The sequence below is a fragment of the Budorcas taxicolor genome, chromosome 15, assembly GCF_023091745.1.
Source record: "Budorcas taxicolor isolate Tak-1 chromosome 15, Takin1.1, whole genome shotgun sequence".
NCBI lineage: Eukaryota > Metazoa > Chordata > Mammalia > Artiodactyla > Bovidae > Budorcas > Budorcas taxicolor.
Window position 1 is genome coordinate 52,363,096 of NC_068924.1, and position 27,213 is coordinate 52,390,308.

General features: G+C 40.1%; 1 protein-coding gene across 1 annotated transcript; it reads left to right on the forward strand.

The window, feature by feature from the left end:
* Positions 1-26,460, forward strand: SPCS2 (signal peptidase complex subunit 2). Its single transcript, XM_052652825.1, has 5 exons — positions 1-131; positions 14,375-14,458; positions 15,056-15,216; positions 16,703-16,837; positions 25,691-26,460. Exons 1-5 carry the CDS (start codon positions 18-20, stop codon positions 25,875-25,877), a joined length of 681 nt encoding a protein of 226 aa, XP_052508785.1. The 5' UTR covers positions 1-17; the 3' UTR covers positions 25,878-26,460.
* The last annotated feature ends 753 nt before the right edge of the window (positions 26,461-27,213 follow it).

The window sequence follows — 27,213 nt, forward strand, 5'->3', positions numbered from 1 at the left end:
ACGCAGAGGCAAGCAAGATGGCGGCGGCGGCTTCTCAGGGCGGGAGAGCCGGTGGTGGCGGAGGCAGTAGTGGGGCTGGCGGTGGCTCCGGCTGCGGGACAGGCAGTAGCCGTAGCGGTTTACTGGACAAGGTGAGAAGTCGATCCTTGGGGACAGTCGAGGCCTGGGGAGCGCCAGAGAGGCAGCGAGTCCTTCTTCCCATCCTCGCCCCCCTTTTCTTCTGCGGCTTCTCAGAGGGAGCTCTCGTTGGCCCACCGTGGGAACCTTAACTTGTGCTTGTAGCCAGCTCCCTACATACCTCAAACCTGGGCTCTCTCCTCTTGAGGACTTTTTTCCTTCTGGGAAGTGTTCCTCCTAAATGCCGGCCACTATAGCTTCTTAAGATAATTTGATTATTCCCACATTTCAGAGCGGCCATTGCTTTTCCTCGGTGGTGCTGGGGGGCCACTGTTGAATCTGCTCATTTCACGGACAGGGAAGATTGAGTCTCGACTGAATGAAAGCAACTCTTGGAAGTTAGTATAGTCTCCAAGCTCCCACCACGACGGCCACACTAGCATGCTGCTACAGATTCCAGAGTGCTCTTGGGTTTTTGCTTCCTGAAGTTTCTAGGCGTTTTATCCCGATACCCGAATACTGAACTTCGAGTACCGACTTCTCCTACGGCCTAACAGGAAGTCTTTAAGATTTATCTTCTTTTGTTTTTCTTCTTCTACACCCCCCACCTCGTACCTCCTCCCCCTCCTTCTCGCCTGCTACCGGGCCAGGTGAATGTGTCCTGGGTGAATAGAATGCATAAGCTTGCTACCTGTTCACGCTGACCTCTTTTTCCCTCTCTCCATCCAGTTTTTTTTTTTTTTTCTTTCTTTCTTTTTAATGCGGACCTAGCAACTGGGATAAAAGAAAAATTTTCCTGAGTTGGCCTTTCTTGCCCTTTACATAGCATTTTGAAAGAAACAATTGCGTGGAGATCTGGATCCTAGTACTGCTTCTGCCTCTAATTAGTTGTGTGACCTTGAAATGTGCTTGTTCTCCCTGTGTCTTATTTCCTTATCTGTAAAATGAATGTATTCTAAGGTTTCTTCCAGTTTTCTCATTGTAAGGTCCTGGGTCAGTTTGATGAGAAATGATAAGCTTGGAGTTTTTAACATAGTCAGGATTGTTAACTTTTCATTGAAAACAGCTTTCAGACTCATGTGTCTTTAAGCACCTGCTGAGTGCTTAAGAAATGAATAGGTGATCATATTGAGAGGTTCCTATCCAGATCTTTTTGCTTCTCTTTCTGGGTGTCATTGGTTTTTAATTACATGGGCTTCCCTGGTGGCTCAGACGGTAAAGAATCTGCCTGCAATGCGGGAGACCTGGGTTTGATCCCTGGGTCAGGAAGATCCCCTGGAGGAGGGCATGGCAACCCACTCCAGTATTCTTACCTGGAGAATCGCATGGACAGAGGAGCCTGGCGGGCTACAGTCCATGGGGTCGCAAAAGTTGGACACGACTTAGCGACTAAGTACAGCACCCTTTTAGGGCTTCCCAGGTGGCACAGTGGTAAAGAATCCTCTTGCCAGTGCAGGAGACACAAGAGGCTCAGGTTCAGTCCCTGGGTCAGGAAGGTCCCCTGGAGTAGGAAATACTATTCTAGTATTCTTTGCTTGGGAAATCCCATAGATAGATGGGGTTTCCTGCTAAATCTCATTGGCAGGCTACAATCCATGGGGTCACGAAGAGTCAGACGTGACTGAGCACACATACATACACACACTGTTAACCTTTAAGAGATAGGAACATGTTCTGTCCTGTTCCTGTCCAGCAGTTGAGATGGGAAATTGCTCCAAGCTTTATGAAAGTATTGAGGATTGATGGTCATTGGGAATTGTTTTCTTGCTGGGTGAGCACCTCATGACCTGTGTTCATTCTGTTCCATTGAGTGCTCTTGCTTTTTCCTCCGCTTCAAGCAGATATTAAGCATGGACAGTCTGCTAAGGCAATGATTACTGAAAAGTAACATGAAGATGAACAAGTCATTTAACGTCACTGTTTTCCTTTCTTCACCTGAAATATTAGAGTTTGGGGGAGAACCAGATGATACGTATGAATGACCTCTGTAACTTAAGAGTATCTAATTCAGACATGTAATGGCAGAGGAAAAAAAAAAAAAATCCTGCTGTCAGAAAATACTCCGTATAGCAGAGTGTAAGTCCAAAATACTGAACATAAAAGAATTTGGCATTCACTTAGGCACTTTTTACGAAGTTAACGTGAGAGAGAGAATGATCCCTGAGATCCATTTGGAAAGGGGTGGGAGCCCTCGTGGAGCTGGGACCTTATTTTGAGAGACAGATGGCATACCAGGTAAAAATGTCCTTGAACAAAGCTGTATGGTTGATGCCTATTGTTTCTTAGGTACTCCGTTGACTGACTGGAATCAGATAGAGAATGGCATGGATGGATTGCCTGAAGTAGGAGTAGGGAGCCTGCTGAAGGTTTTTGAGTCTAATATATTAAGTGGTTTTGGAAGAATCATTCAGATAGTTGGGAGTGGTAGAATTTACAAGTCTTCTTATAGGCCTCATACCATACTGCTGTATGGGGTTTAATACAAAAAGGAAGACATGTTTGAATTCTAGTGCAGCATGTTGAAAACTATATGATGTTGGATAAGTTATGTGGTATTACTGAACTTAAATTTCCTTATATAAACAGTGTGGATGCCCATACATAATTGTGGCTTACTGTGAATATTGTCATATAATAAATTGCTATATGGTCTTTGTAAAGGGCTATAAAAACAGAATGACAAGGTGAGGAGAACCCTAACTTGCTAGCAGAGATAGATGAAAGGCTTCACAAAAGAGAACGTTGGCAGAATTAAGCAAGAAGTGAGGTGCCGAGGAGAGAGAAAATAAATCAGGAGCTGTTCAGGTGTTTTTACTTGGAAACCTTGATTTCAGCCTTACATTGATTTGTTCTTCCTCTGAAGTCTTTAGCATTTATTGCAATGGGAATTTAGCTGTCACTTAATGTGACATATTGTTTTGTATCCTGCCCCCAATTAGTATGTCAGTTTCCCATGAGAGGTTCTCTGTGGTGATCAACATAGAATAAGTACTTGAAGCATTGAATTTAGCAAAGAGAAAACTTCATATTTGCCACCCTAGTCTTCAGAAACTGCCTTAGAGGATGGTGCTTCTAACTGTCTGAAAACCAGGGACTGTGGAAGAGAACATGGAGAAAATGAGGGGCTGTTACTTTACATTTCTTTAATTCGATTTCTTTTTTGGAGGGTTTTTATTTCTTGCAGCTGTAGTTTTATTTGCTGTGAAGAAATGTAATAAAGAAATGCAAATATGTTTCTAGTTTTCCCTAAACAGATGTGAGTTTCTGGTCCTTTGAAACTGACTTGGAGAACAAAGCAATTCTAGCTTCCTGATCTTAAAAATAGATACGCAAATATAACTTTCTGGCTTCCATCACAGAATAACTTAGATCATTGTGATAACTTATTTCGCCAAAATGCATCAAAGTATTTTGTTCTGTGTAGCAGGCTATAAAAAAAATTTGTTTACTTAATTTGCTTTGGCTGTTAAAATTGACATGTGGTATTAAAGCACCAGAGCTTCCATGGTAGCTCAGACAGTAAAGAATCTGGCTTGCACTGTGGAAGACCCGGGTTTGATCCCTGGGTCAGGAAGATCCCCTGGAGGAGGAAATGGCAACACGCTCCAGTATTGCCTGGAAAATCCCATGCACAGAGGAGCCTGGTGGGCTACAGTCCATAGGGTCGCAAAGAGTTGGACTTGACTGAGTGACTGACACTACTACACTATTAAAGCATGCTTTTTAGAACTGTATCCAGATTTTAATCTCATAGCCAGATTTCTGTCTCCTGGCTGGATTTTTTGGCTATTAAAATTGACGTGTGGTATTAAAATATGCTTTTTAGAGGCTGTACCCAGCCCTTTTAACTTCGTATATGGATTTCTGGCTCCTGGCTGAACTGTCAACCTGATCTTAACGCAGAGTTTTTATATCTTCGTAGTTGAGAATATAGGTTCTGGTGCCAGGCTGGCTGGCTGGCTTTGAATTCTTGCTCTGCCACTTATCAGAAATGTGTTCTTGGGCAAATTAATAAATCTCTTTGTATCTCAGTTTCCTCATCTGTAAAGTGAGGATAATAATAATTTTTACCTTGGTTTCTAGTACATAGTAAACATTGAACGAAACAGCAGCCACTAACTAGCTAGTTTCTCTGGATTTCACTTCTTAGATAATATTTTTTGTAACGTGTAATGAAGACTGTTTGCATCAGACCCTCTTGAGATTTCAGTTAAAAATACAAACTTCTGGACCTCATCCCAGAACCGAATCAGGTTCTCTGGGGGTGGGGCCTGGAGAGCTGCATGGTTTCACACATAGCTATTTATTTATTTTTTTCTTTTACATTTTAACAGTTACATCCAGGTTGAGAACGTCTGTCTTAGATGACTTTTTAAATCCCTTCTGATTTGGACATTTAAAGATTTTTTTTTCTTGTTTGATTTTCAACTATTCTGCTTAATCAGTAGTGATTTCTCTAAAGTGTTTGTATTGAAGAGACCTTGAAGTTCATCTGTTCCAGCCTCCTCATTTTAGAGACATACAGACAGACATTGATACAGTTGGAGAGGGGAAGATGAAGTGATTTATCCAAGACCACACAATCAGTTACAGTTCCAGAACCTGGCTGCCCAACTCTTAATCCAGTACACTTACCTTACTTAGCACATTGCCTTTCACGCTGGAGCAGACCATGTTCTAGCTAATATAGTAGTGGAAAGAGCATCTGATTTGAAGTTGGAAGACCTAGGCTGAAGCCATGGCTTTGTCACCCACCAGCCATGCATCCTTAGACAGGTCATATATACTCTTCTGCTCTGTTCAGTGGGATCTTTGCTTGCCAAACTTGAGCAGGGTAGTATGCCTGTACCCTAACCAAGCTCTGACAGAGTGAACAGTTCTGTGGCACTACTGTGATGCCTGTGTTTGTGTTTAAAAGATGCAGACTTTTAATCGCATTTTGCAAACCAAACTTAAAAAACATGTCAAAACTCATTATTTTTGATTCATCAAAAAAGTTTTTCATATCAAAGGACATTATCACGAAAGTGAAAAGGCAGTCCACAGCATGAGAGAAGATATTTGCAAGTCATATATCTGATAAGGGTCTAGGATCCAGACTATATAAAGTGTCTTATAACTTGATAATAAAAAAGACAAACCAATTTTGAAAAGAATAAAGGCTGTGAATTGACTTTTCTTCATAGAAGATATATTAATACAAATGGTCAGTAAGCACATGAAAAGATCTCAACACCATTAGTTACTAAAGAATGCAAATCAAAACTGCAGTGAGAAGCCACTAGGACGGCTATCATAAGAAAAAGAAAAATAACCATTTTTGGTGAGGATATGGAGATACTGGGACCCTCCTGCATTTCTGATGGAAATGTAAAATGATGAAAAAGTTATAACTCAGCATGTCCCACTCCTAGTTATGAACTCAAGAGAATTGAAAATGTGTCTACACAAAAACTTGATCATAGCAGCATTATTCACAATAGCTAAAAGGTGGAAGCAAGCTATAAAAGTGTGGTATATCCATGGCGCGAAGTATTATCTGGCCATAAAAAGGAATGAGACACTGACACATGACGCAATACAGATGAACCTTGAAAATATACTAAATGAGAAAAGCTAATCACAATAGGCCACATATTATATGATTCCATAGACAAGAAATGTCTGGAATAGGCAGATTCATGCAAACAGAAAGTAGTGGTTGCCAAGGCTGGGAGTGGGGTCGTGGTAATTGGAATAACTGTTTATGGGTATAGAGTTTCTTTTGGGGATGATGACAGTGTTTTGGAATTAGATGTTGATGGTTGCATAATGTTGTGAAAAGAATAAAAACCACTGCACATTTTTATATGATGAGTTTTCTGATACATGAATTAGATCTGTTTTTAAAACTCATTCTTTTTATAGCATTTATGGAGTAATCTTTAAAGCATCAAGTTATTTTTTTTTAACTACTTTCTCATCACTGTATAACACAGTGGTATCACAGATGTTAATAACCTCTGACAGCCCAGCTCCCTGTTTTAGCTGTTGCCTGCACCGTTTCTCTGTTCTGACCTCGATCTTGTCAGATCTCAATAGTGGTTTTTCTTATTACCTGATCTTGAGTATATGATTCATTGATCAGTTCTTTCTTGAAATATTTTCTTTGTGTGGCTTTTAGAATGCCACTTGCCCTAGTTTTCCTCCTCCACTTATCTGTCTTTATTGTTCAGTTCAGTTCAGTTGCTCAGTCGTGTCCAACTCTTTGCGACCCCATGAATCGCAGCACTCCAGGCCTTCCTGTCCATCACCAACTCCCAGAGTTCACTCAGATTCGCGTCCATCGAGTCAATGATGCCATCCAGCCATCTCATCCTCTGTCGTCCCCTTCTCCTCCTGCCCTCAATCCCTCCCAGCATCAAAGTCTTCTCCAATGAGTCAACTCTTCGCATGAGGTGGCCAAAGTACTGGAGTTTCAGCTTTAGCATCATTCCTTCCAAAGAAATCCCAGGATTGATCTCCTTCAGAATGGACTGGTTGGATCTTCTTGCAGTCTCAAGAGTCTTCTCCAACACCACAGTTCAAAAGCATCAATTCTTCGGCGCTCAGCCTTCTTCACAGTCCAACTCTCACATCCATACATGACCACTGGAAAAACCATAGCCTTGACTAGACAGACCTTAGTCGGCAAAGTAATGTCTCTGCTTTTGAATATGCTGTCTAGGTTGCTCATAACTTTCCTTCCAAGGAGTAAGTGTCTTTTAATTTCATGGCTGCAATCACCATCTGCAGTGATTTTGGAGTCCCCCAAAATAAAGTATGACACTGTTTCCACTGTTTCCCCATCTATTTCCCATGGAGTGATGGGACCGGATGCCATGATCTATGTTTTCTGTTACTGTTATTTTTTTTTCCTGACCTGGAAATACTGGCAAGCCCCTGGCCCTGTCTATGTACACATCCCAAGGAGATACACAGTGTCCTGGCTTAAATACTGTATGTAAGTTAATTACTTCCACATTTATGTTTTCAATATAGACCTCTGTTCTGAGCCCCAGATTTATATGTCTCAGTGCCTACTTGCCATAGCTGGAGCCAGTCTACTTACCTCCGCTTACTTAGCTCCACTTACTTAACCTCCACTTACTTACCTCCACTTACTTACCTCCATTTACTCTGGTGTTGCCATTAATGTTCATGCTCATAATTAACATGGTAATCTCTAACCTACAACTTAACTCTAGCGATAACTATAGACAGTAATAAGCCACTATTCAGAAGTAATTTTTTTGCAGTATTTATTGGCCATTTTTATTAAAAAAAAAAGAAAAAAGATGGAAATTGAAGATTATGTTACCAGGAGCTATAATATCTCTTTTTGAGATATCTTGGTATTGCTGAATTGTACTCTAAATTAGATGATAGTAAGAGGCTTCAGCAATACATGAACCATGAACTTCCAGATGTTCAAGCTGGTTTTAGAAAAGGCAGAGGAACCAGAGATCAAATTGCCAATTCTGCTGGATCATCGAAAAAGCAAGAGAGTTCCAGAAAAACATCTGCTTTATTGACTATGCCAAAGTCTTTGACTATGTGGATCACAATAAACTGTGGAAAATTCTAAAAGAGATGGGAATACTACCTGACCTGCCTCTTGAGAAACCTATATGCAGGTCAGGAAGCAACAGTTAGAACTGGACATGGAACAACAGACTGGTTCCAAATAGGAAAAGGAGTACGTCAAGGCTGTATATTGTCACCCTGCTTATTTAACTTAAATGCAGAGTACATCATGAGAAACGCTGGGCTGGAAGAAGCACAAGCTGGAATCAAGATTGCCAGGAAAAATATCAATAACCTCGGATATGCAGATGACGCCACTCTTATGGCAGAAAGTGGAGAGGAACTAAAAAGCCTCTTGATGAAAGTGAAAGAGGAGAGTGAAAAAGTTGGCTTAAAGCTCAACATTCAGAAAACGAAGATCATGGCATCTGGTCCCATCACTTCATGGCAAATAGATGGGGAAACAGTGGAAACAGTGTCAGACTTTATATTTTTGGGCTCCAAAATCACTGCAGATGGTAATTGCAGCCATGAAATTAAAAGACACTTACTCTTTGGAAAGAAAGTTATGACCAACCTAGACAGCATATTAAAAAGCAGAGACTTTACTTTGTAAACAAAGATCCGTCTAGTCAAGGCTATGGTTTTTCCTGTGGTCCTGTATGGATGTGAGTTGGACTGTGAAGAAAGCTGAGCACCGAAGAATTGATGCTTTTGAACTGTGATGTTGAAGACTCTTGAGAGTCCCTTGGACCGCAAGGAAATCCAACCAGTCCATTCTAAAGGAGATCAGTCCTGGGTGTTCATTGGAAGGGCTGATGCTGAAGCTGAAACTCCGATACTTTGGCCATCTTACACGAAGATTTGACTCATTGGAAAAGACCTTGATGCTGGCAGGGATTGAGGGCAGGAGGAGAAGGGGACGACAGAGGATGAGATGGCTGGATGGCATCACTGACTCTATGGACATGAGTTTGAGTAAACTCCGGGAGTTGGTGATGGACAGGGAAGCCTGGCGTGCTGACATTCATGGGGTCACAAAGAGTCAGACACTACTGAGCGACTGAACTGAAGCTTCCTCAAGACAAACATCATTTCCTCCCCAAATTGAAGTTTTTCTTATTTTGAACTTACTGCTTTGTGATCTTTTCGCAAATGTGTACATGTGAGAGGTAGGGGTGTGTTATTTTCAACTCAAATAGTATATCAGCTTCTGAGTCTGCCATAAGTTTTCATAATCTTATTTTGGTTTAGAAAATTCTGAAATCACTATTAACTGTAGAGCTTAAACATCTCAAACTCAGCATATGCAAATGGGTATTTCTCGTCTTTCCTGCTGCGTTCCTTCTCTTGGAAAACAACATGACCACTTAGTTATCTAAGCCCAAATTCTAGTCGAGTGGTCACCTCTGTCTTTTCTCTTTCACATTTTATGTACCTAGTCTGATAGTAAGTCCTGCCAGTTGTACCTCATAAATATTCCCTTTTCATCCACCTGCTGCTGCTCTAATTCAAGCCTGCATCTAAATCGGGCCCCATCTGATGAGTTGATCTCCAGTGTTACTCCCCTCCAGACCTTTTGCTAAGTTGCCTCTAAAAATGACGTTAAAAAAAAAAAAAAACACAGATTGGTTGTATTGTTCATCTGCTTAAAATATTCTCCATTGCTTGTTTCAGAATAAAGTCTCAAGTCCCTTAACCCAGTGGAGAAGGTCATCTAGGATATGCTTCCCCTGTCACGTGCCACATCTCCTGCTACCTTCTGTCTTTGCAGCCTGCAGCCGCCGTCTCATCTGAGAGAGGCCAAAGAAGGGAGAGAAAAGGTTTAATAATATTTCTTCAAGCTCCTTTAAAATCAGAGCAGGGTCCTTCTGTTGACACAGTTTACCTCTGGTATCCTCATCTCTTCAGTGTGAATTGAGGAATCCTTTAAGTCTTACTGCCCAGTTGTCAGGCTAAGGAACTTACAAAGAAATCCACTGAGATCTTTATCACTGCGTAACTTTAACTTCAGTTTTCACTGTACTAAAATTTTTTATTTCAAATTTGCAGTGGAGAATCATAACTGAAGTTGAATCTTTGTAATGTTCTCTAAAAGCCATCAAATGCCTAAATTTTGTGAATGGTTCATCATCAAGGTTTGATATCAGATATGCTGGCTTGATAAAGTGTGTTGTGTTGATAGTGGCAGGGAAGTGATTTATTTAAGATAGGACTTTTTGAACCATATTTTCAGCCAAATAGCAGTTGGTTTCAAATGGAGGAAAATGGAAAATTCCAAATATTTTATATCCTATAGGTTTTGTTGGCATATTAAGATTAAAATCTTTTTAAGCTTTTCTTAAGTTATTAACTATAACTTATTAGATAAAAGTCAAGATACTTTATGTGACTGTCACTTCAGAGATGTGTTTCCTTTTGGTTTTGATGGCTAATAATTCCTTTCCTTGTATTTTGTGGGAAGCAGTGTAAAGTAATGAAAGAGTACAGGTTTTGAAATCATGAGAACTTGATTAGGTCCCAGCTTTACTACTTTCTAGCTTTCACTTTGGGCAAATTTCTTAGACCATTAATGTTATCTGTAAAAAGAGGATGCTAGTCAGTTTGGGCTGCTCTAATAAAAATATCATAAATTTATTTCTCACAGTTTTGAGGCTGGGAAGTCTGAGATCCAGTGCCAGCATGGTTGCATCTGGTGACAGCCTTCTTAACTACTTGCAGACAACCTTCTTGTATCCTCACATAGTGGAAAACAATAGAAGCAAACTCTCATGTCTTTTTATCAAGGCATTAATCCCTTTCGTGAAGCCCCTCATGACCTAATTACTTCTCAAAGGTACCACCTCCTAAAACCGTCACATTCTGGTTTAGGATTTCAATCTATGAATTTGGATAGCAGGAGAGGGATGGGGATAATGGACGGAGGCTGGAATAGTAAACCAGGCAAAGAGTAAGACATGGCATCTAAGGAAAGGGGGATCAGCTCAAGAGGAGGTTAAGGGACCCCTCGGAGATGGTAAAGGGAGGCTTCAGGATGACAGTTACACAGTGGGCCTAGAAAGAAGGCCACCTGGACTGAAGCAGGTCAGAAGGCTTCCAGAGAGGTTTCTCTAGGAAGATGAAATTCACAAAATGCTCCATGTGATTGCAGATATTGAGAGGAGATTTAAGAACTGGGGAAGAATTTGAGAATATATTGGTGAGAAATACACTGTCTGACCATGAAAACAGTAGTAGCTCCAAGGAAAGCAAAAAGCTATGCAGAAAAGGAATCCTAATCTATTACATGACTTAATCTGTGAACAGCATTTATGATCATATTGTAAACTGCAAATAATGATCTAGCAAAAATTAAGGTATTATGTAGTAACAAATCAATATTGGTCTACTGTAAGTATATTCAAAAGATGGTGAAGGAGGAGCAGGAAAAGTAAATGTGAAAGTGGTAGGGGATGAATTGGTTAAATCTCATCTTTCATGGTGGTGAAAAAAGTCAGAAGACTTAATGCTGAACACTGAAGATAATACTATAAACTTTTCCCTAAGATTTGGGAGGTGGATACCCCAAAAAGCCTAAGGAATTGAAGTTAGTGTCTGTGGGGAATAGGAAATGGACAATGGTCAGGAGTGTCTCAAGGGAGGGAAAGCAGGACTGGTAATTCTTTTTTTTTTTTTTTTTAATTTTAATAACTTAACAGAACTCTTTAAACCATGTGTGTATATGACCTTAGTGCAAATATTAGCTTAGTCAACACTGATTGTTGATTGTGCCCAATATACATGTATCTCTAATACATAGGGAATGAGGGGAAGAGGAATTGTGTGCCAGGTTACCACATCTGCTATATCTCAGTTGGCAATACTGCCTGTGTATCAAAGCTCTCAGGGATCGCCCTGCTCTGTTAGTCACTAGAAGTACCCGCAGGGCCATACTCTTGGGTAAGATTTATTACAGCAGATGAACACAAAGCAAAATCAGCAAAGGGCAAAGGTGAATAGCATGAAGTCCAGAGGAAATCAAGGGCAGGAGTCGAGAGTCTTCTCCCACTAAATTCCCACGGGTTGTGCTTAATTCCTTTAACAACAATGTGATATGATGTGTGTGAAGTGTTGTCTGCCAGGGGATCTCACTAGAGACTCGGTGCCCAAGTTTTTATTAAGGGGCTGATTAAATAGGCACCATCTCCCTGGTCCGTGCCAAAATTCCAGACTCCTAGAAGAAAAACAGGTATTTAGCATAAACCACGTTGTTTATACAAGCAGTTTAGGCATAGTGACCTACTCTTTATCACTTGGGGAAAGTTTTAATATCAGTGTAGGAATCCATTTACCAGCCAACCTCCCACTTGCCAGCCAAGAGCCATCCTTTTACACAGGTTTTTCTAAGGATGGCAGTCTAAGATCTATATTTCTTTTCTGCACAGAATTTTCTTGTGATTTATCCTGGGAGGTTCAACATAAAAGAAACCAACCTTTGCTTTGTCTTATTTATTAACTACAAAGGAAGATAATTCACTCTTAGAGTTGAGGAAGAGAAGTGAGGGTAAGAAAATGGTTTCTAAAATACCTTGAATAGCAGTGGAGAGAACATGATGAATATCATACATTTTAGTTGATGGACAGTTTTTGAGAATGATGGAAAATGTCCACCCTCCTGCCCCTTTTCCAGATGTGTCTCTGTGCTACAGCAGAGATGCTATTTGCTTTGACATAGGCTAAGGTTTTTCATGTACACCGAATGAATGATGCTCCCATCTCTTCAGAAATCAGTTATAAATTTTCTTGGTCATGTAATTGACTGGAAATGTTCTTGTTCCACTTACTGAAGATCCTTCTAGGTACCAGTGGAATTAGAACTGAGGCTATATTAGAACAGATTGTGATGGCTTCTAATGCATTTTATCCCCCCAAATTGCCAAGAAATTATACGCTGAATTGTGGAAGCAAGTTTCTTTTCTGTAATGCACTGCAAGTAGTGACATGGGGTTGAGTTTCTATAAGAACATCATTTTTTTGGAATGAGCCGAAAAAGGCTTAATGACTTTCATTCATAAATAATTCAAATTCTGTCATGGATTCTGGCTGTACAGGTTTCCTTCTTTTGCTCGCTGTTACCAAAATGGGATTTACAAAAGTAAGTATAAGCAAGCTATTTAGCTAGATAGCCTGTTAATTTCTTCTTGGTTCGATTTGTGTTTTTAAAATTAGGTGTCATGTTTGATTTGTAGGCTGGCAGGCTGTTAGAATCTTATTACAGCATGCTGCCGGTAGTAATTTCTCAAAGAAAATTCTTGTTTTTATGAGACACAAAGGAGAGAAGCCTTGATTTGGGTTTTAATCACTTGAAGTATGACTGTTTTAGCTCATGCATTTTCTCCCAACAGACTTCACAGAGTAGTTTTTCTTTTCTATGTAATAGCATGTAGAATTACAAAATTAAGTTTGATGAATTATATTTTTGTGTTCCTTTAAAATCTCACGTTTTACAGATATTTATTCCATCTCTTTATTTCTCGTCCGCAGTATCTCTGAACTTGTGCTCAGAGAGTTAAATAATATTAAGATTTCTTCTCTGTCCTTCAGTAAAATCTATACTAAAGTCAAATGAATTTTGGATTGTCTGCTTGTTTGTAATTTTTATGACACTCGATATTTGTTCACTTGACCTGAAAAAATTGAGTTGGGCATATGATCTATAAAAAAGACAGGTTTATCAGATTATTTCTGTACCCTGTTTCACTTAACCTACATTCACATAATCACTTGCATTTGAGAAAAAAAAAATTTACAGAATCTATTCACATGGTTAACAATGAAAGAGGTACACATTGAAAAGTCTCCTTCCCACCCATGTCCCTTAGCCTTTTCAGGATATCTGGGTGAACCATAGTTTGTTTAACCAGTCTGGTGTAAGTGAGCACTTGAATTATGTTTTTACAGTTGCAAATGTGCTGCAGTGAATAACCTTGTATATTATTTAATGTCTGTGCATACAAGGAAAAATTCCCAGAAGTGGGAAGTTGAATCCAAGATACTAAGTTATCTTCTGTAGGTGTTACACCTTTTTGAACTTCTACCAGCAGTGTGTGTGAGAGAATCATTTGCCTTTAATTAGCACAGTATTTGGGAACCTTTATAAACCTATACAGGTGAGGGAAATTGAAGCAGGCTTTGTCCAAAGTCACATACCTAATTGGTGATAGGACTCAGTTTTTAATTCAAAATGTTCTTTCCAAAAGACTACACTGAATCTGCTGTTTTCTTACTTAGATGTGCTGGTAAAATGTCGGGAGACAAAAACGTATTAAAGAAGACCATCCTTTTGTTAGTGTCTGGATGGATGTTGTCTAAGTTTTGTAGTCGCAGAGTGAGAGGATGAACAAATGGAATTCCTTTCTGTTCCCACATTTGGGTATAATGGGGATGGGATATTTGAGCTCACACTACAGTCTCTACAACCCATGCCAGTGTTCTACCCTTGTAGATTTGACTTTTCAGCATGGAGACTGGCAACATCATATGATTACCAGCTGATTCTAGTGACCTAGTTTCCTTCAAATTCATCTTCAAGTGTTTTGTTGTTTAGCTGTTCAACATCAGGAGAGAGAATAAATGTTATGTATACTTGAGGATGCTCTTAAAGAAGTAGTTCACTTTACTTTTAGTAAGATGCCATGTCTTTTAATGCACAAGTTATCAATTTGTTTTACAGTGGAAGATTGACGATAAGCCTGTAAAAATTGACAAATGGGATGGATCAGCTGTGAAAAATTCTTTGGATGATTCTGCCAAAAAGGTACTTTACTGGGGACAGAGGTGAGGGGGAGTGTCTTTTAGTTCATGTACAGCTGATGGCACATCTCTTGCAGGACTTTTTTTTTTTCTGTGCGTTGGAATGACTTTAGTTTTCAGTATTAGGAATTGAGACAGAAAGCATTTTCTGAACCTTGCAGTATATATAGGGGAGCATGTGTTAAAATATGATTATTACTTACCTCAAATTTCTCTTCAAATTCTTTAATTTTTTAATTCCAGAAAACTAGTAGTCTGTTGTTTTTGAGATTAATTGCCTAGAGGCAAGAGGGTTGAGGGAATATAGGATGGGCATGCATGATTGATTATCTATTTTAAAAGGGAAAAGAAAATTTTAGCTTCAGTCTAAAGAAGATAAGGATTTAAAATGTGTCAGAAGTTGATGAGCTTTTTCTCTGCGATTTTTGTAAACACATTTAGTCTTTTTTTTTTTTTTGCTCTGAGTGGCAAAATCCTGATTGGAGAGAACTACTTGGTCATTTAAATGATTATCATAACTTTCATCATGGAAATTAAGAAAAAAAGCAGGTACAAGGAGGGAAGTAGTCCTACTAGCTTGGTTCCTTGTTCTTCTCACTAGGTACTTCTGGAAAAGTACAAGTATGTGGAGAATTTTGGTCTAATTGATGGTCGCCTCATCATCTGTACCATCTCCTGTTTCTTTGCCATCGTGGCTTTGATTTGGGATTATATGCATCCCTTCCCAGAGTCCAAACCTGTTCTGGCCTTGTGTGTTATATCATATCCTTTAAGCTCAGGTTTGTTTTCTACTGACAGTTTTTTAAAAAATCTCTACTGATATTCTTCTCTGCTTCCTACAAAAAAAAAAACAACAGACTTTCACCTTGGGGCCTGCTGATGTTAGGATGTAACATTATGAAACGTGAACATCTGTAAATTTGTTATAATTATTGATATTTTAGATTCAGTATGGTTATTTTATTTTTAATTCTGTCAGTTATTAATGTAGAGGTTAAGTATGAGCACCTAGTAGCAAAACACTTAGCCAGGCTTCCCTGACCTTCACTATCTCCTGGAGTTTGTTCAGACTAATGTCAGTTGAGTTGGTGATGCCATCCAGCCATCTCATCGTCTGTGTACAAACTGATCTCAAATCATAGTCCCAGAATTTGCATCTTGACTCTTTTCAGGATCACACAAACCAATCCATTATGACCTTTTTCACAATTAAGGCAGTTCAGAAGAATATGCCTTGGGTTCTAGAGACAGTTCCCAAAGGAGTTCCAAAGAGGTTTGAACAATGACAGCAACCTTATTATATGGCCTCCCACGAAACTGCTTTAATGGAATTTCTTTTGTTTGGTTATACTTGTTTAAAACAAAACAGGATCTTGCCATTTTAATAATCATACCATTTTAATACACAATAGTAATGAGTACCATTATAAATGTCTTCTGTGTGCTATACTCTAAAATGTATATATACCATCACTAAATCTAATGACAATTCTAAAAAGTCTGTTCAATTGCCATTTTAGAGGCAACAGTGTTAAGCCTTGGAGTAAGGAGTAATTTATCGAGGTTACATTGGTTAAAAACTAGAATTCAAATTTAGGACACTTTACTCCAAAGCTTATTCACTTTGCCCTATTTAAATGACATATGTACACAGAGTTCTTATGCCAGTTTCTGGCATGCAAGAACCCAAACACGGTAGCTAGTACTGTCAAAAACTGAGTTTAATAATAAGCCTACATGTATGTACGAAGTAATTGTTCTTATAGTAAGCTAAACTGTTGTAGTCGCCCATCTAGCCTACTTAGTAGAGCATGAGACTCTTCGGTAAACTGCTTTGAAGTCAGTTTCCCTTTCTTTTAATCACCCTTGAAATTAGTTATGTGGTCAAGTCCACTGTGGTTATTTGTTTTTTATTGTATGGAGAAATGAACACAAGTCTTGACAAACCGGGTAATAGAGGATCTTATATATGTTGTCCTTGAACAGGAGAGAGAGAGCTGGTTTATGCCCTCTACCTTTTTCCTTTCTTCCTGAGATGTTCTTTGCAGAACTAACCAGAGAGATCCTTGCGTCTCTTGCAGTAAACATAAGCATGAATACGAAGTAATTAAAATTTAGTGTTTTTACAGCAAGACAAAACTATGTTCTTTAGAACTATTATGGAAGTTTTTGTAGCCCTTGCCTGTCAGTTTGTGTTATTTCTCTTTTGTGTGTATGTTGTGTATTTTCCCCTTAACTTTATCTGCACCTATTTTGTGATGATGGGGATCCTGACCATTTATACTTCGTATAAGGAGAAGAGCATTTTTCTCGTGGCACACAGGAAAGATCCTACAGGCATGGATCCTGATGATATCTGGCAACTGTCGTCCAGTCTCAAAAGGTATGACTGTCCTCACAGATTCCTAAATCCTGAGGTTGGATTTTCTCTGGGTGTTTAGTCATTATCAACAGACTATTATATGTCTACTCTTTGCAGATCAGAGTGCTAGTCATATAAAGTGAAGAAAGTATTATGAATGAAATAGAAGATTTTTCCTGTCACACTTCTGAGATTGTATTATCACAGAAGTGCTCTGAGGATAAATTGTGGGAGAAAGTAACTTTGGTGGAAGAATGAAGAACAATTCTGTTTCCTTGTGGCCAATAAATGGAGCCATTAGAGAGCCGAACTATAAACTATATATAAAACTGTAAAGGCCAGAGGTATGAAGTCAGTTGTCTTTGAAGAACCACCTTAGCTTCTTTGTCTTCTGTGATCCTGACTGCAGTCTGTGCAATCAGAAATCTTGAAGCAATGAACTGGGCAACTCAGAGAAGCACAATTCAGTCTGTTTCTGACTAGTGATAGGTGTACTTTGTGCAGCTGACACCTCAGGTCTTCTAAGTATTAAGAACAGGGTTCAAATTCCAGCTCACCTCTAGCTGTGTGACTTTTGGTATATTGGGTAAACTAGTTGAGCCTTTCAGTTCAGTTCAGTCGCTCAGTCGTGTCCGACTCTTTGTGACCCCATGAATCGCAGCACGCCAGGCCTCCCTGTCCATCACCAACTCCCAGAGTTCACTCAGACTCACGTCCATAGAGTCAGTGATGCCATCCAGCCATCTCATCCTCGGTCGTCCCCTTCTTCTGCCCTCAATCCCTCCCAGCATCAAAGTCTTTTCCAGTGAGTCAACTCTTTGCATGAGGTGGCCAAAGTATTGGAGTTTCAGCTTTAGCATCATTCCTTCCAAAAAATCCCAGGGCTGATCTCCTTCAGAATGGACTGCTTGGATCTCCTTGCAGTCCAAGGGGCTCGCAAGAGTCTTCTCCAACACCACAGTTCAAAAGCATCAATTGTTCGGTGCTCAGCCTTCTTCACAGTCCATCTTCACAGTCCAACTCTCACATCCATACATGACTGCTGGAAAAACCATAGCCTTGACTAGACGGACCTTAGTCGGCAAAGTAATGTCTCTGCTTTTGAATATACTATCTAGGTTGGTCATAACTTTCCTTCCAAGGAGTGAGCGTCTTTTAATTTCATGGCTGCAATCACCATCTGCAGTGATTTTGGAGCCCCCCAAAATAAAGTCTGACACTGTTTCCACTGTTTCTCTGTCTGTTTCCCATGGAGTGATGGGACCGGATGCCATGATCTTCGTTTTCTGAATGTTGAACTTTAAGCCAACTATTCACTCTCCTCTTTTACTTTCATCAAGAGGCTTTTTAGTTCCTCTTCACTTTCTGCCATAAGGGTGGTGTCATCTGCATATCTGAGGTTATTGATATTTCTTCCGGCAATCTTGATTCCAGCTTGTGTTTCTTCCAGTTCAGGGTTTCTCATGATGTACTCTGCATTTAAGTTAAATAAGCAGGGTGACAATATACAGCCTTGATGTACTCCTTTTCCTATTTGGAACCAGTCTGTTGTTCCATGTCCAGTTCTAACTGTTGCTTTCTGGCCTGCATACAGATTTCTCAAGAGGCAGGTCAGGTGGTCTGGTATTCCCATCTCTTGAAAAATTTTCCACAGTTTATTGTGATCCACACAGTCAAAGGCTTTGACATAGTCAATAAAGCAGAAATGGATGCTCTTCTGAAACTCTCTTGCTTTTTCCGTGATCCAGCGGATGTTGGCAGTTTGTTCTCTGGTTCCTCTGCCTTTTCTAAAACCAGCTTGAACATCAGGAAGTTCACGGTTCACGTATTGCTGAAGCCTAGCTTGGAGAATTTTGAGCATTACTTTACTAGCGTGTGAGATGAGTGCAATTGTGCGGTAGTTTGAGCATTCTTTGGCATTGCCTTTCTTTGGGATTGGAATGAAAACTGACCTTTTCCAGTCCTGTGGCCACTGCTGAGTTTTCCAAATTTGCTGGCATATTGAGTGCAGCACTTTCACAGCATCATCTTTCAGGATTTGAAATAGCTCTACTGGAATTCCATCACCTCCACTAGCTTTGTTCGTAGTGATGCTTTCTAAGGCCCACTTGCCTTCACATTCCACGTTGTCTGGCTCTAGATGAGTGATCACACCATCGTGATTATCCAGGTCGTGAAGATCCTTTTTGTACAGTTCTTCTGTGCATTCTTTCCATCTCTTCTTAATATCTTCTGCTTCTGTTAGGTCGATACCATTTCTATCCTTTATCAAGCCCATCTTTGCATGAAATGTTCCCTTGATACCTCTAATTTTCTTGAAGAGATCTCTAGTCTTTCCCATTCTGTTCTTTTCCTCTATTTCTTTGCATTGATCACTGAAGAAGGCTTTCTTATCTCTTCTTGCTATTCTTTAGAACTCTGCATTCAGATTCTTATATCTTTCCTTTGCTCCTTTGCTTTTCGCTTCGCTTCTTTTCACAGCTAGTTGTAAGGCTTCCCCAGACAGCCATTTTGCTTTTTTGCATTTCTTTTCTATGGGGATGGTCTTGATCCCTGTCTCCTGTACAATGTCAGAACCTCATTCCATAGTTCATCAGGCACTCTGTCTATCAGATCTAGGCCCTTAAATCTATTTCTCACTTTGAGCCAGTGTCAGACTTTATTTTGGGGGGCTCCAAAATCACTGCAGATGGTGACTGCAGCCATGAAATTAAAAAACGCTTACTCCTTGGAAGAAAAGTTATGACCAACCTCGATAGTATATTCAAAAGCAGAGACATTACTTTGCCGACTAGGGTCCGTCTAGTCAAGGCTATGGTTTTTCCAGTGGTCATGTATGGATGTGAGAGTTGGACTGTGAAGAAGGCTGCGCGCCGAAGAATTGATGCTTTTGAACTGTGGTGTTGGAGAAGACTCTTTAGAGTCCCTTGGACTGCAGGGAGATCCAACCAGTCCATTCTGAAGGAGATCAGCCCTGGGATTTCTTTGGAAGGAATGATGCTAAAGCTGAAGCTCCAGTACTTTGGCCACCTCATGCGAAGAGTTGACTCATTGGAGAAGACTTTGATGCTGGGAGGGATTGAGGGCAGGAGGAGAAGGGGACGACAGAGGATGAGATGGCTGGATGGCATCACGGACTTGATGGACATGAGTCTGAGTGAACTCTGGGAGTTGGTGATGGACAGGGAGGCCTGGCGTGCTGCGATTCATGGGGTCGCAAAGAGTCGGACACGACTGAGCGACTGAACTGAACTGAGGGTAAAAATGACTTGTAGAGTTGTTGTTAGGTTGGCCAGCTGGTATACATAGTTTACTTTTGAACAATAGGAGTTTGAACTGCATGGGTCCACTTATATATGGAGTTTTTTCCTTTCAGTTAAATACTGAAGTACTGCATGATCTATTATTGGTTGAATCCACATATTTGGAACTGTGGATACAGAGGAACCATCTATATAGAGGAGTAACTATAAGTTCTATGTGGATTTTCAACTGCACAGAGGGTCAGCAACCTTAACACTGCCCCCTCATTGTTCAGCTGTACACCAAGAATTATGAAAGCAAGTATCTGTTGAGCATTTACTATGTACTGAGTATTGTGCCAACCTCATTGTCTCATTTAAACCTTAGAACAACCCATTTTAAAGATAAGAACACAGACTCAAAGGGTTTAATTAATTTTTCCATGGTTATAGAGCTCAGAAGTGAATTTAGCCCATGCCGGAACTCATGCTGTCAGTCACTATCCTAAAAACACATGGTAATGTTCTAGCATGTAGTAGCCTCTCCAATTACTCACCTATATGAAGGTAAGTGTAGCATCAATGCCATGCAGCCTCTCATTACCAGCCTGTGGTGATGCCTGTGAGGAGGAGCTGGGCTTCATTCTAATATTGCACCAGAGTTCTTATCTCCTGGCAGGACTCATAGATGCCATTGTGGTCTCAGCTGTCATAAATCTATAATCTGTATCAGAGCACTCAAGCAGAATTGCAGAATTCTAGACCCAAGCAACATCCTAATTTCATTGTATACATTCTGACTTAAATATTTTTTAACAGCCTTATTGAAATACAGTTTCCACACCATATTTAAAGTAGTTCAATGGTTTCTTAATGTTTTTAAAAATTTTGCAATCATCACCACAGTCAACTTTAAAACATTTTTATCCTTGCCAAAAGAAACTCTGTACCTTTTATATAACAGTTATTTCTCTATCCCCTCATTCTCTGAAACCTTAAGTAACCACTAATCTGCTCTCTGTCTCTATATATTTCCCTCTTTGGGATATTTCATACAGATGGAATCACACAATATGTGATCTTTTGTAATTGGCTTCTTTCACTTAGTATAATATTTTCAAGGTTCAAACATGTTATCAATGTTTTATTCCTTTTTGTGCCAAATAATATTCCATTGCATGGATATACTACATTTTTCTTAATCCACTTACTAGTTGAGGGCCATTTGAGTTGTTTCCACCTTATGGCTGTTAAGAATAATGCTGCTGTAAACATTTATGTGTAAGTTTTTATGTGGACAAACATTTTAATTTCTCATATACCTAGGAGAAGAATTGCTGTGTCGTCTGGTAACTCTTTGCTTGAGGAACTGCCAGACTCTTTTCCAAAACAGCTGTACCATTTTACAGTCCCGCTAGCAGTATATGAGGGTTCTGATTTTTTTTCACATTGACTGCTGACTTTTACCAGCTGCCACATTGTTGGTGCCTTTGGAGAGGAAGTATGCCACCTTGTTCATTCTCCTTGTAGTTAAATACAGACTCACTTCTCTCTGCTTGGAGATGGCTCCTGGTTCATTGACACTCTCTTTAACATAGCTCCTTTCAGAAGGCTTAATCAGTGATTTCAGTATCCCAGTAGATGATTGTTTTAGGATGCTGGCCTCTTAGCTTTACTTTCTCTCCTCTGATTATCTTGTTTTCTGCAGTGTCTTAAATACTTACTTCCTTTGAGAGACACCCTAGATCTTGGTATTCAGTTCAGTTCAGTCACTCAGTCGTGTCCAACTCTTTGCGACCCCATGAATCGCAGCACGCCAGGCCTCCCTGTCCATCACCAACTCCCGGAGTTCACTCAGACTCACGTCCATCAAGTCTGTGATGCCATCCAGCCATCTCATCCTCTGTCGTCCCCTTCTCCTCCTGCCCCCAATCCCTCCCAGCATCAAAGTCTTCCAACGAGCCAATTCTTCGCATGAGGTGGCCAAAGTACTGGAGCTTCAGCTTTAGCATCATTCCTTCCAAAGAAATCCCAGGGTTGATCTCCTTCAGAATGGACTGGTTGGATCTCCTTGCAGTCCAAGGGACTCTCAAGAGTCTTCTCCAACACCACAGTCCAAAAGCATCAAATCTTCGGCGCGCAGCCTTCTTCACAGTCCAACTCTCACATCCATACATGACCACTGGAAAAACCATAGCCTTGACTAGACGGACCCTAGTCGGCAAAGTAACGTCTCTGGTTTTGAATATACTATTGAGGTTGGTCACAACTTTTCTTCCAAGGGGTAAGCGTCTTTTAATTTCACGGCTGCAGTCACCATCTGCAGTGATTTTGGAGCCCAGAAAAATAAAGTCTGACCCTGTTTCCACTGTTTCCCCATCTATTTCCCATGAAATGATGGGACCGGATGCCATGATCTTCGTTTTCTGAATGTTGAGCTTTAAGCCAACGTTGTCACTCTCCATTTTCACTTTCATCAAGAGGCTTTTTAGTTCCTCTTCACTTTCTGCCATAAGAGTGGTGTCATCTGCATATCTGGTATTATTGATAATTAATTTCATTTTTTAAATATCTCACTCTCTGACCACTGCTTTATATTTTTCTAGTTTGTCTCTTTCTTGTTCTCTTGCCCCAACAGTTCTTCAGCCCCAGTGGCATCCATAATCCTTGAGCCCACCATCTTTTCCCTGGCCCTCTTCTCTTCATTGTCTCACTTACTCCTTACCTAGCTTAGCTTCCATGGTATTTCTATATTCCAGTTACTCTCTCACTGTCCTTGAAGGTCTTTGCTACCTTCTCTGTTCTCAAACCTCTTGCTCTCCTCCCCGATTTCACTGTCAGCTGCTTCTGTTTCTGGGGAGAGAGCAGCAGCCGGAAGTCTGCCAGCTTTATCCACCTGCAGCACTCCTCACACTCTGCCTTCTTGCTCAGTTCCTATCTGAAGCCTCCTCTCCAGTCATCCACTTGATTCTATCCCTCCCTGATTACTTGGTGTTTCCCTCTCTGCTGGGTCATTTTTTCCTGGCATACAAGTAAGTTGTAATTTGTCCCAGGTGAGAAAGTTGTTTTTCTTTTCCCTTATCCTCCTCACATGGTCTTCTCATTTCTCTATTCCTTTTGTTGTCGTCTCTCATCTCTTGGATTTGCTTTTCTTCAGTTCTCTTTCCTCATTGTGTTTGACCTGTTACATTTGACACAGTGAATAATTCTCTCCTTGTTACACTTTTTTGAAAAACTAGACTTCTAGAATACCATAATCTTATAATTCTTATCTTTTTGTGTCTGTTCCTTGGTGTCCTCTGTGATTCCTTATCCCCTTTCTCTTAAATTCGAAATGCCACTAGTGCCTATTCCTAGCATCTCTTTTCTGTCTGTATTCACTCACTAGGTGTAATCCTAGCCAGGCTTCCAGGACTTTAAATACCATTTGTAATAGTGAAGATTTCTAGATCTGTGTTTCATCCTAGACCTCTTCTCCAAACTCCACTGTCCCAGCTTTCTATTTGACATTGGATCCTAATAAGCATCTCAGAATTAACATATCTAAAACCTAACTCTGCTATCCCTCATCTAAGCCTGCTTTTCCTTGTTTTCCTCATCTCAGTAAAGGGCAACTCCATCCTTCTAGTTATTCAGGTCAGAACTCTGGAATCATTTTGTCTCCTCTGTCTCTCAGTCCTTTGAATAGGTTGTCAGCGAACTCTGTCAGCTCTACTTTCTAATTATATTCATTCTGACCACTTAATATCTCCACCTTGACCATCATCTCTCAATTAGGTTACTGTAATAATGTCCTAATGGACCTCTGCAGCTGTTCTCCCTGTCCATAGTCTATTTCCAATACAGTGGGCAGAATGATCCTTTTAAAACATAAGGCAGATCAACTCAATCCTCAGCTCAAAATCCTCTCACACAGAGAAAAGCTAAAATCCTAAGCATAGCTTAGAAGTCCATACTTATGTAGCTGCACCCTCCACACATTTGCAGACACAGCATAGCCTGTGGCTCTCATCTCCCTCTCCGTTTTGTTTGCATTGGCCTCCTTTCTGTTGTTAAGACATCCTGGGTATGTGCTTGCCTTTGCATTTACTGTATTCTGCCTGGAATATACTTTTTCCAGATAGCTTGTTCTCTCACCTTCTTTTAGGCTATGCTCAAACATCTGCTTAGTGATGACTTTGCATATTTAAAAGAACATTATAATTTTTATTTTATTGCTGGTTCCCTCACACACACTGAAAGTCTCAAAAGACAGAGAGATTTGTCTGTTGTATTCATTGATGTATATCCTTAGCATCCAATACTGCCTAGTCCTGAATACTGGTTGGTCCTGAATAAATATTTGTTGAATCATTCAGTAGCTATTAGATTAGATTAGATTGTGTCCTGCCATCAGAGCCATGGAACTGGGCTCAAAAGTCCAAAAATTACTGTGATATCAGTTAGAAGCAGTTGAGCAGAGCTTGAAAAAATTTTTTGAGGTGTTGAAAGTATTCAAGGACCTTTTCTCCTATCTATCCAGGTTGAAAGTAACTGGCTAGACAACAATTTATCGAGCAATGATTTTTTTTTGAGCACTGGTTAATGATAGGCACTGTTATAACAATGATCCTGTAAAGTGGGTGGGACTTTCCCTCTTTTAAATATGCAGGAAAAAATCTGAGGCTCAAGCATCTGCTTCCTCTAAAGGTAATATCAACCTGACAATCCACTGAATATGCCCTAATTAAATGGAGACAGAAACAGGTAGGGATGGCAGGGGAGGAACATTGGCCTACCAGGGGTTGATGTCATAAATCCTCTTGAATGAATGGAGATAGTAAAGGCCTTCAGGATACCTTAAGGTGTAGCTAAAGTGATCTCTGGAATTCATGGAGTAAAAGATACTGCTGGCCTGGGATCAGGACAGAACCTGAAGCTAGGTTGATTACACGGAGCAAGGACCCAGCAGCCTGGAATTGGGGAACATCTGTGAAAGCAAAGGTTCTTCATTTATTCATCATGATTTGATTACCTAGCAAGTGCCAGGCTAAGAATAGAAAACAAGACAAAATCTTTCCCCTCAAAAATCCCTGAAACTAGTAAAGAACACAAATACATGAATATCGTTTCAATAGATAATTTCATTGACAGCACAGGAGCCTATCATTAGACCTAGCAGATGATGGGCACCGAGTGTTTGGAGTGACTGATGGATGGTGTATGTATGACAAAGGCAAGACATCTAACTCAATTTGGGAAGACTTTCCCAGAAAAGTTTATGCCCAAGTATAGTATTAAGAAATGGGACCTAATCAGGTAAGACTGGAGAGTAGTGTCTACTGGCAATACCCTTCTACCATAACAGCGAAGTAAAGGGCAGAAGTGAAAGAAGATAGTCCATGTGATTTAGCAGTCTATGACAAGGTAAAGGAGGCACATAGTACTTAAATCAGGGGGGACATAGCAGCACCTACAAATCAGATTTTTTTATCCTGAACGTCCCCTAATTTTTTTTTTTCGGAAAGGATAACGCTGTATGTTCCCTACATCACCAGTAGCCTGCTCAGTGCTATTCTTCAAAAACTCTTGGTGCTATGTTGTTACTGGCTGAATGTCTGTGTTTGGTTTTTGGTTTGTCATCTTTGCTCAGGTTCGATGATAAATACACTCTGAAACTGACCTTCATCAGTGGAAGAACAAAGCAGCAACGGGAAGCGGAGTTCACCAAGTCCATTGCTAAGTTTTTTGATCACAGCGGGACTCTGGTCATGGACGCATATGAGCCTGAGATATCAAGACTCCATGACAGTCTTGCCACAGAAAGAAAAATAAAATAGCTGCTTCTAAAAGCAGCTGTCTTTTGGCTGGATCTTGCCAAATTAAGGGGTGAAGGAGAAAGAAACCGAGAACTTAATATGGATAAAGTAAGAAATGTTAAAAATGTCCCTGTTTTGTCTTGAAATTTTAGTCCATTCTGGATAAGTAGAAACTTCTAGCTCAGATATGAGAAGTTGTAGCTCTGATATCTAGCTATAGCCTCTTTGGTCTGCTGATTGCATTGTTTTGATTTGCTCTTCTGGAAAAGCATTTTTGCTAAAAACCATACAGACTTCCTCCTTCATACCTAGCAGTACTTTATAGAGTATAGCTTTGTGCCATGCAGCATTTGAAGACTCAGTTTTTAAAATTGTTAACCTCTTGCTGACCTTTTTATGTTAATTCCTGTTTAAACAGCTGTTTCCCTTAATTCAGGATACAACTTCTTATGTATGACAGTTTCCTTTCACACACCATTTTTGTGGGTGTGTATATATCTGACTTGGGGAGAATTGGGGGAAAAAACATAGCTTTTTAATTTGTTTAAGAGACTTTCTGCCTGTTACGTTTTGTGCTTTTAACTAATTAAAGAAGCCAATGGCATTTTTAGTTTTATGTTGTCTATGTTTTCCACTGGTATATCCCTGTTGATTTGTTTGTGTCCTTTATTAACTGCCATTTTCTAAAATTTTTTTCAATAAAAGGAAAGAAGATCTGAAACATGGAGTCATGGTCTTGATGGAAGGAACAGAGCAGTGCCTGTTGGCAGTGTTACTACATAAGTTTCCTTTGTTTCTGTTCAGCCAGAGGCCCCTGAGAACCTGGAGGTGAGGAACTGCTCGCTTTCCAGTGATGACAGTAATGACACTCAGTACTTACTTTGTGCCAGGTAGCATTCCAAGTTCTGTATGTGTATTAACTCACTAGTGCTCCCAGCTGCCCTAAGAAAGTAGGTACTCTTTATTATCCCCATTTTATAGGAGAGGAAACTGAGACACAAAAATTGGTTAGTTTGTGTCCACACAGCTAACAATAGAGCTGGGATTTAAACCTGTTGTGTCTGGCTCCAGAGTTGTGAGCAGCATCTTTTCTAGTATTTTCACACGAGGGTCAGAGAAGAACTGGGAGTTGCCCAGATCCTGTGTCCTATAGGAATATTGTCCTTCTCACCTTGTAAGTACAGTTCCAGCTGAGCCTAGTACCTAATACTATAATCAGTTTATAAGAAACCCCAGTTATCACATCTTCCTCTTTGACTTGGGAATGTTGCCCTATTTAGCTCACACAGTAGAACATGTGGCTCAGACGGTAAAGCGTCTGCCTACAATGTGGGAGACCCAGGTTCAATTCCTGGGT

Excerpts from the sequence above, each read along its gene's own strand:
- SPCS2 (XM_052652825.1), top strand. The coding sequence starts at position 18 with ATGGCGGCGGCGGCTTCTCAGGGCGGGAGAGCCGGTGGTGGCGGAGGC. Across the intron at positions 14,459-15,055 it reads TGGATGATTCTGCCAAAAAG|GTACTTCTGGAAAAGTACAA; the intron begins GTACTTTACTGG and ends TCTTCTCACTAG. Across the intron at positions 15,217-16,702 it reads CTGGCCTTGTGTGTTATATC|CTATTTTGTGATGATGGGGA; the intron begins ATATCCTTTAAG and ends CTTTATCTGCAC.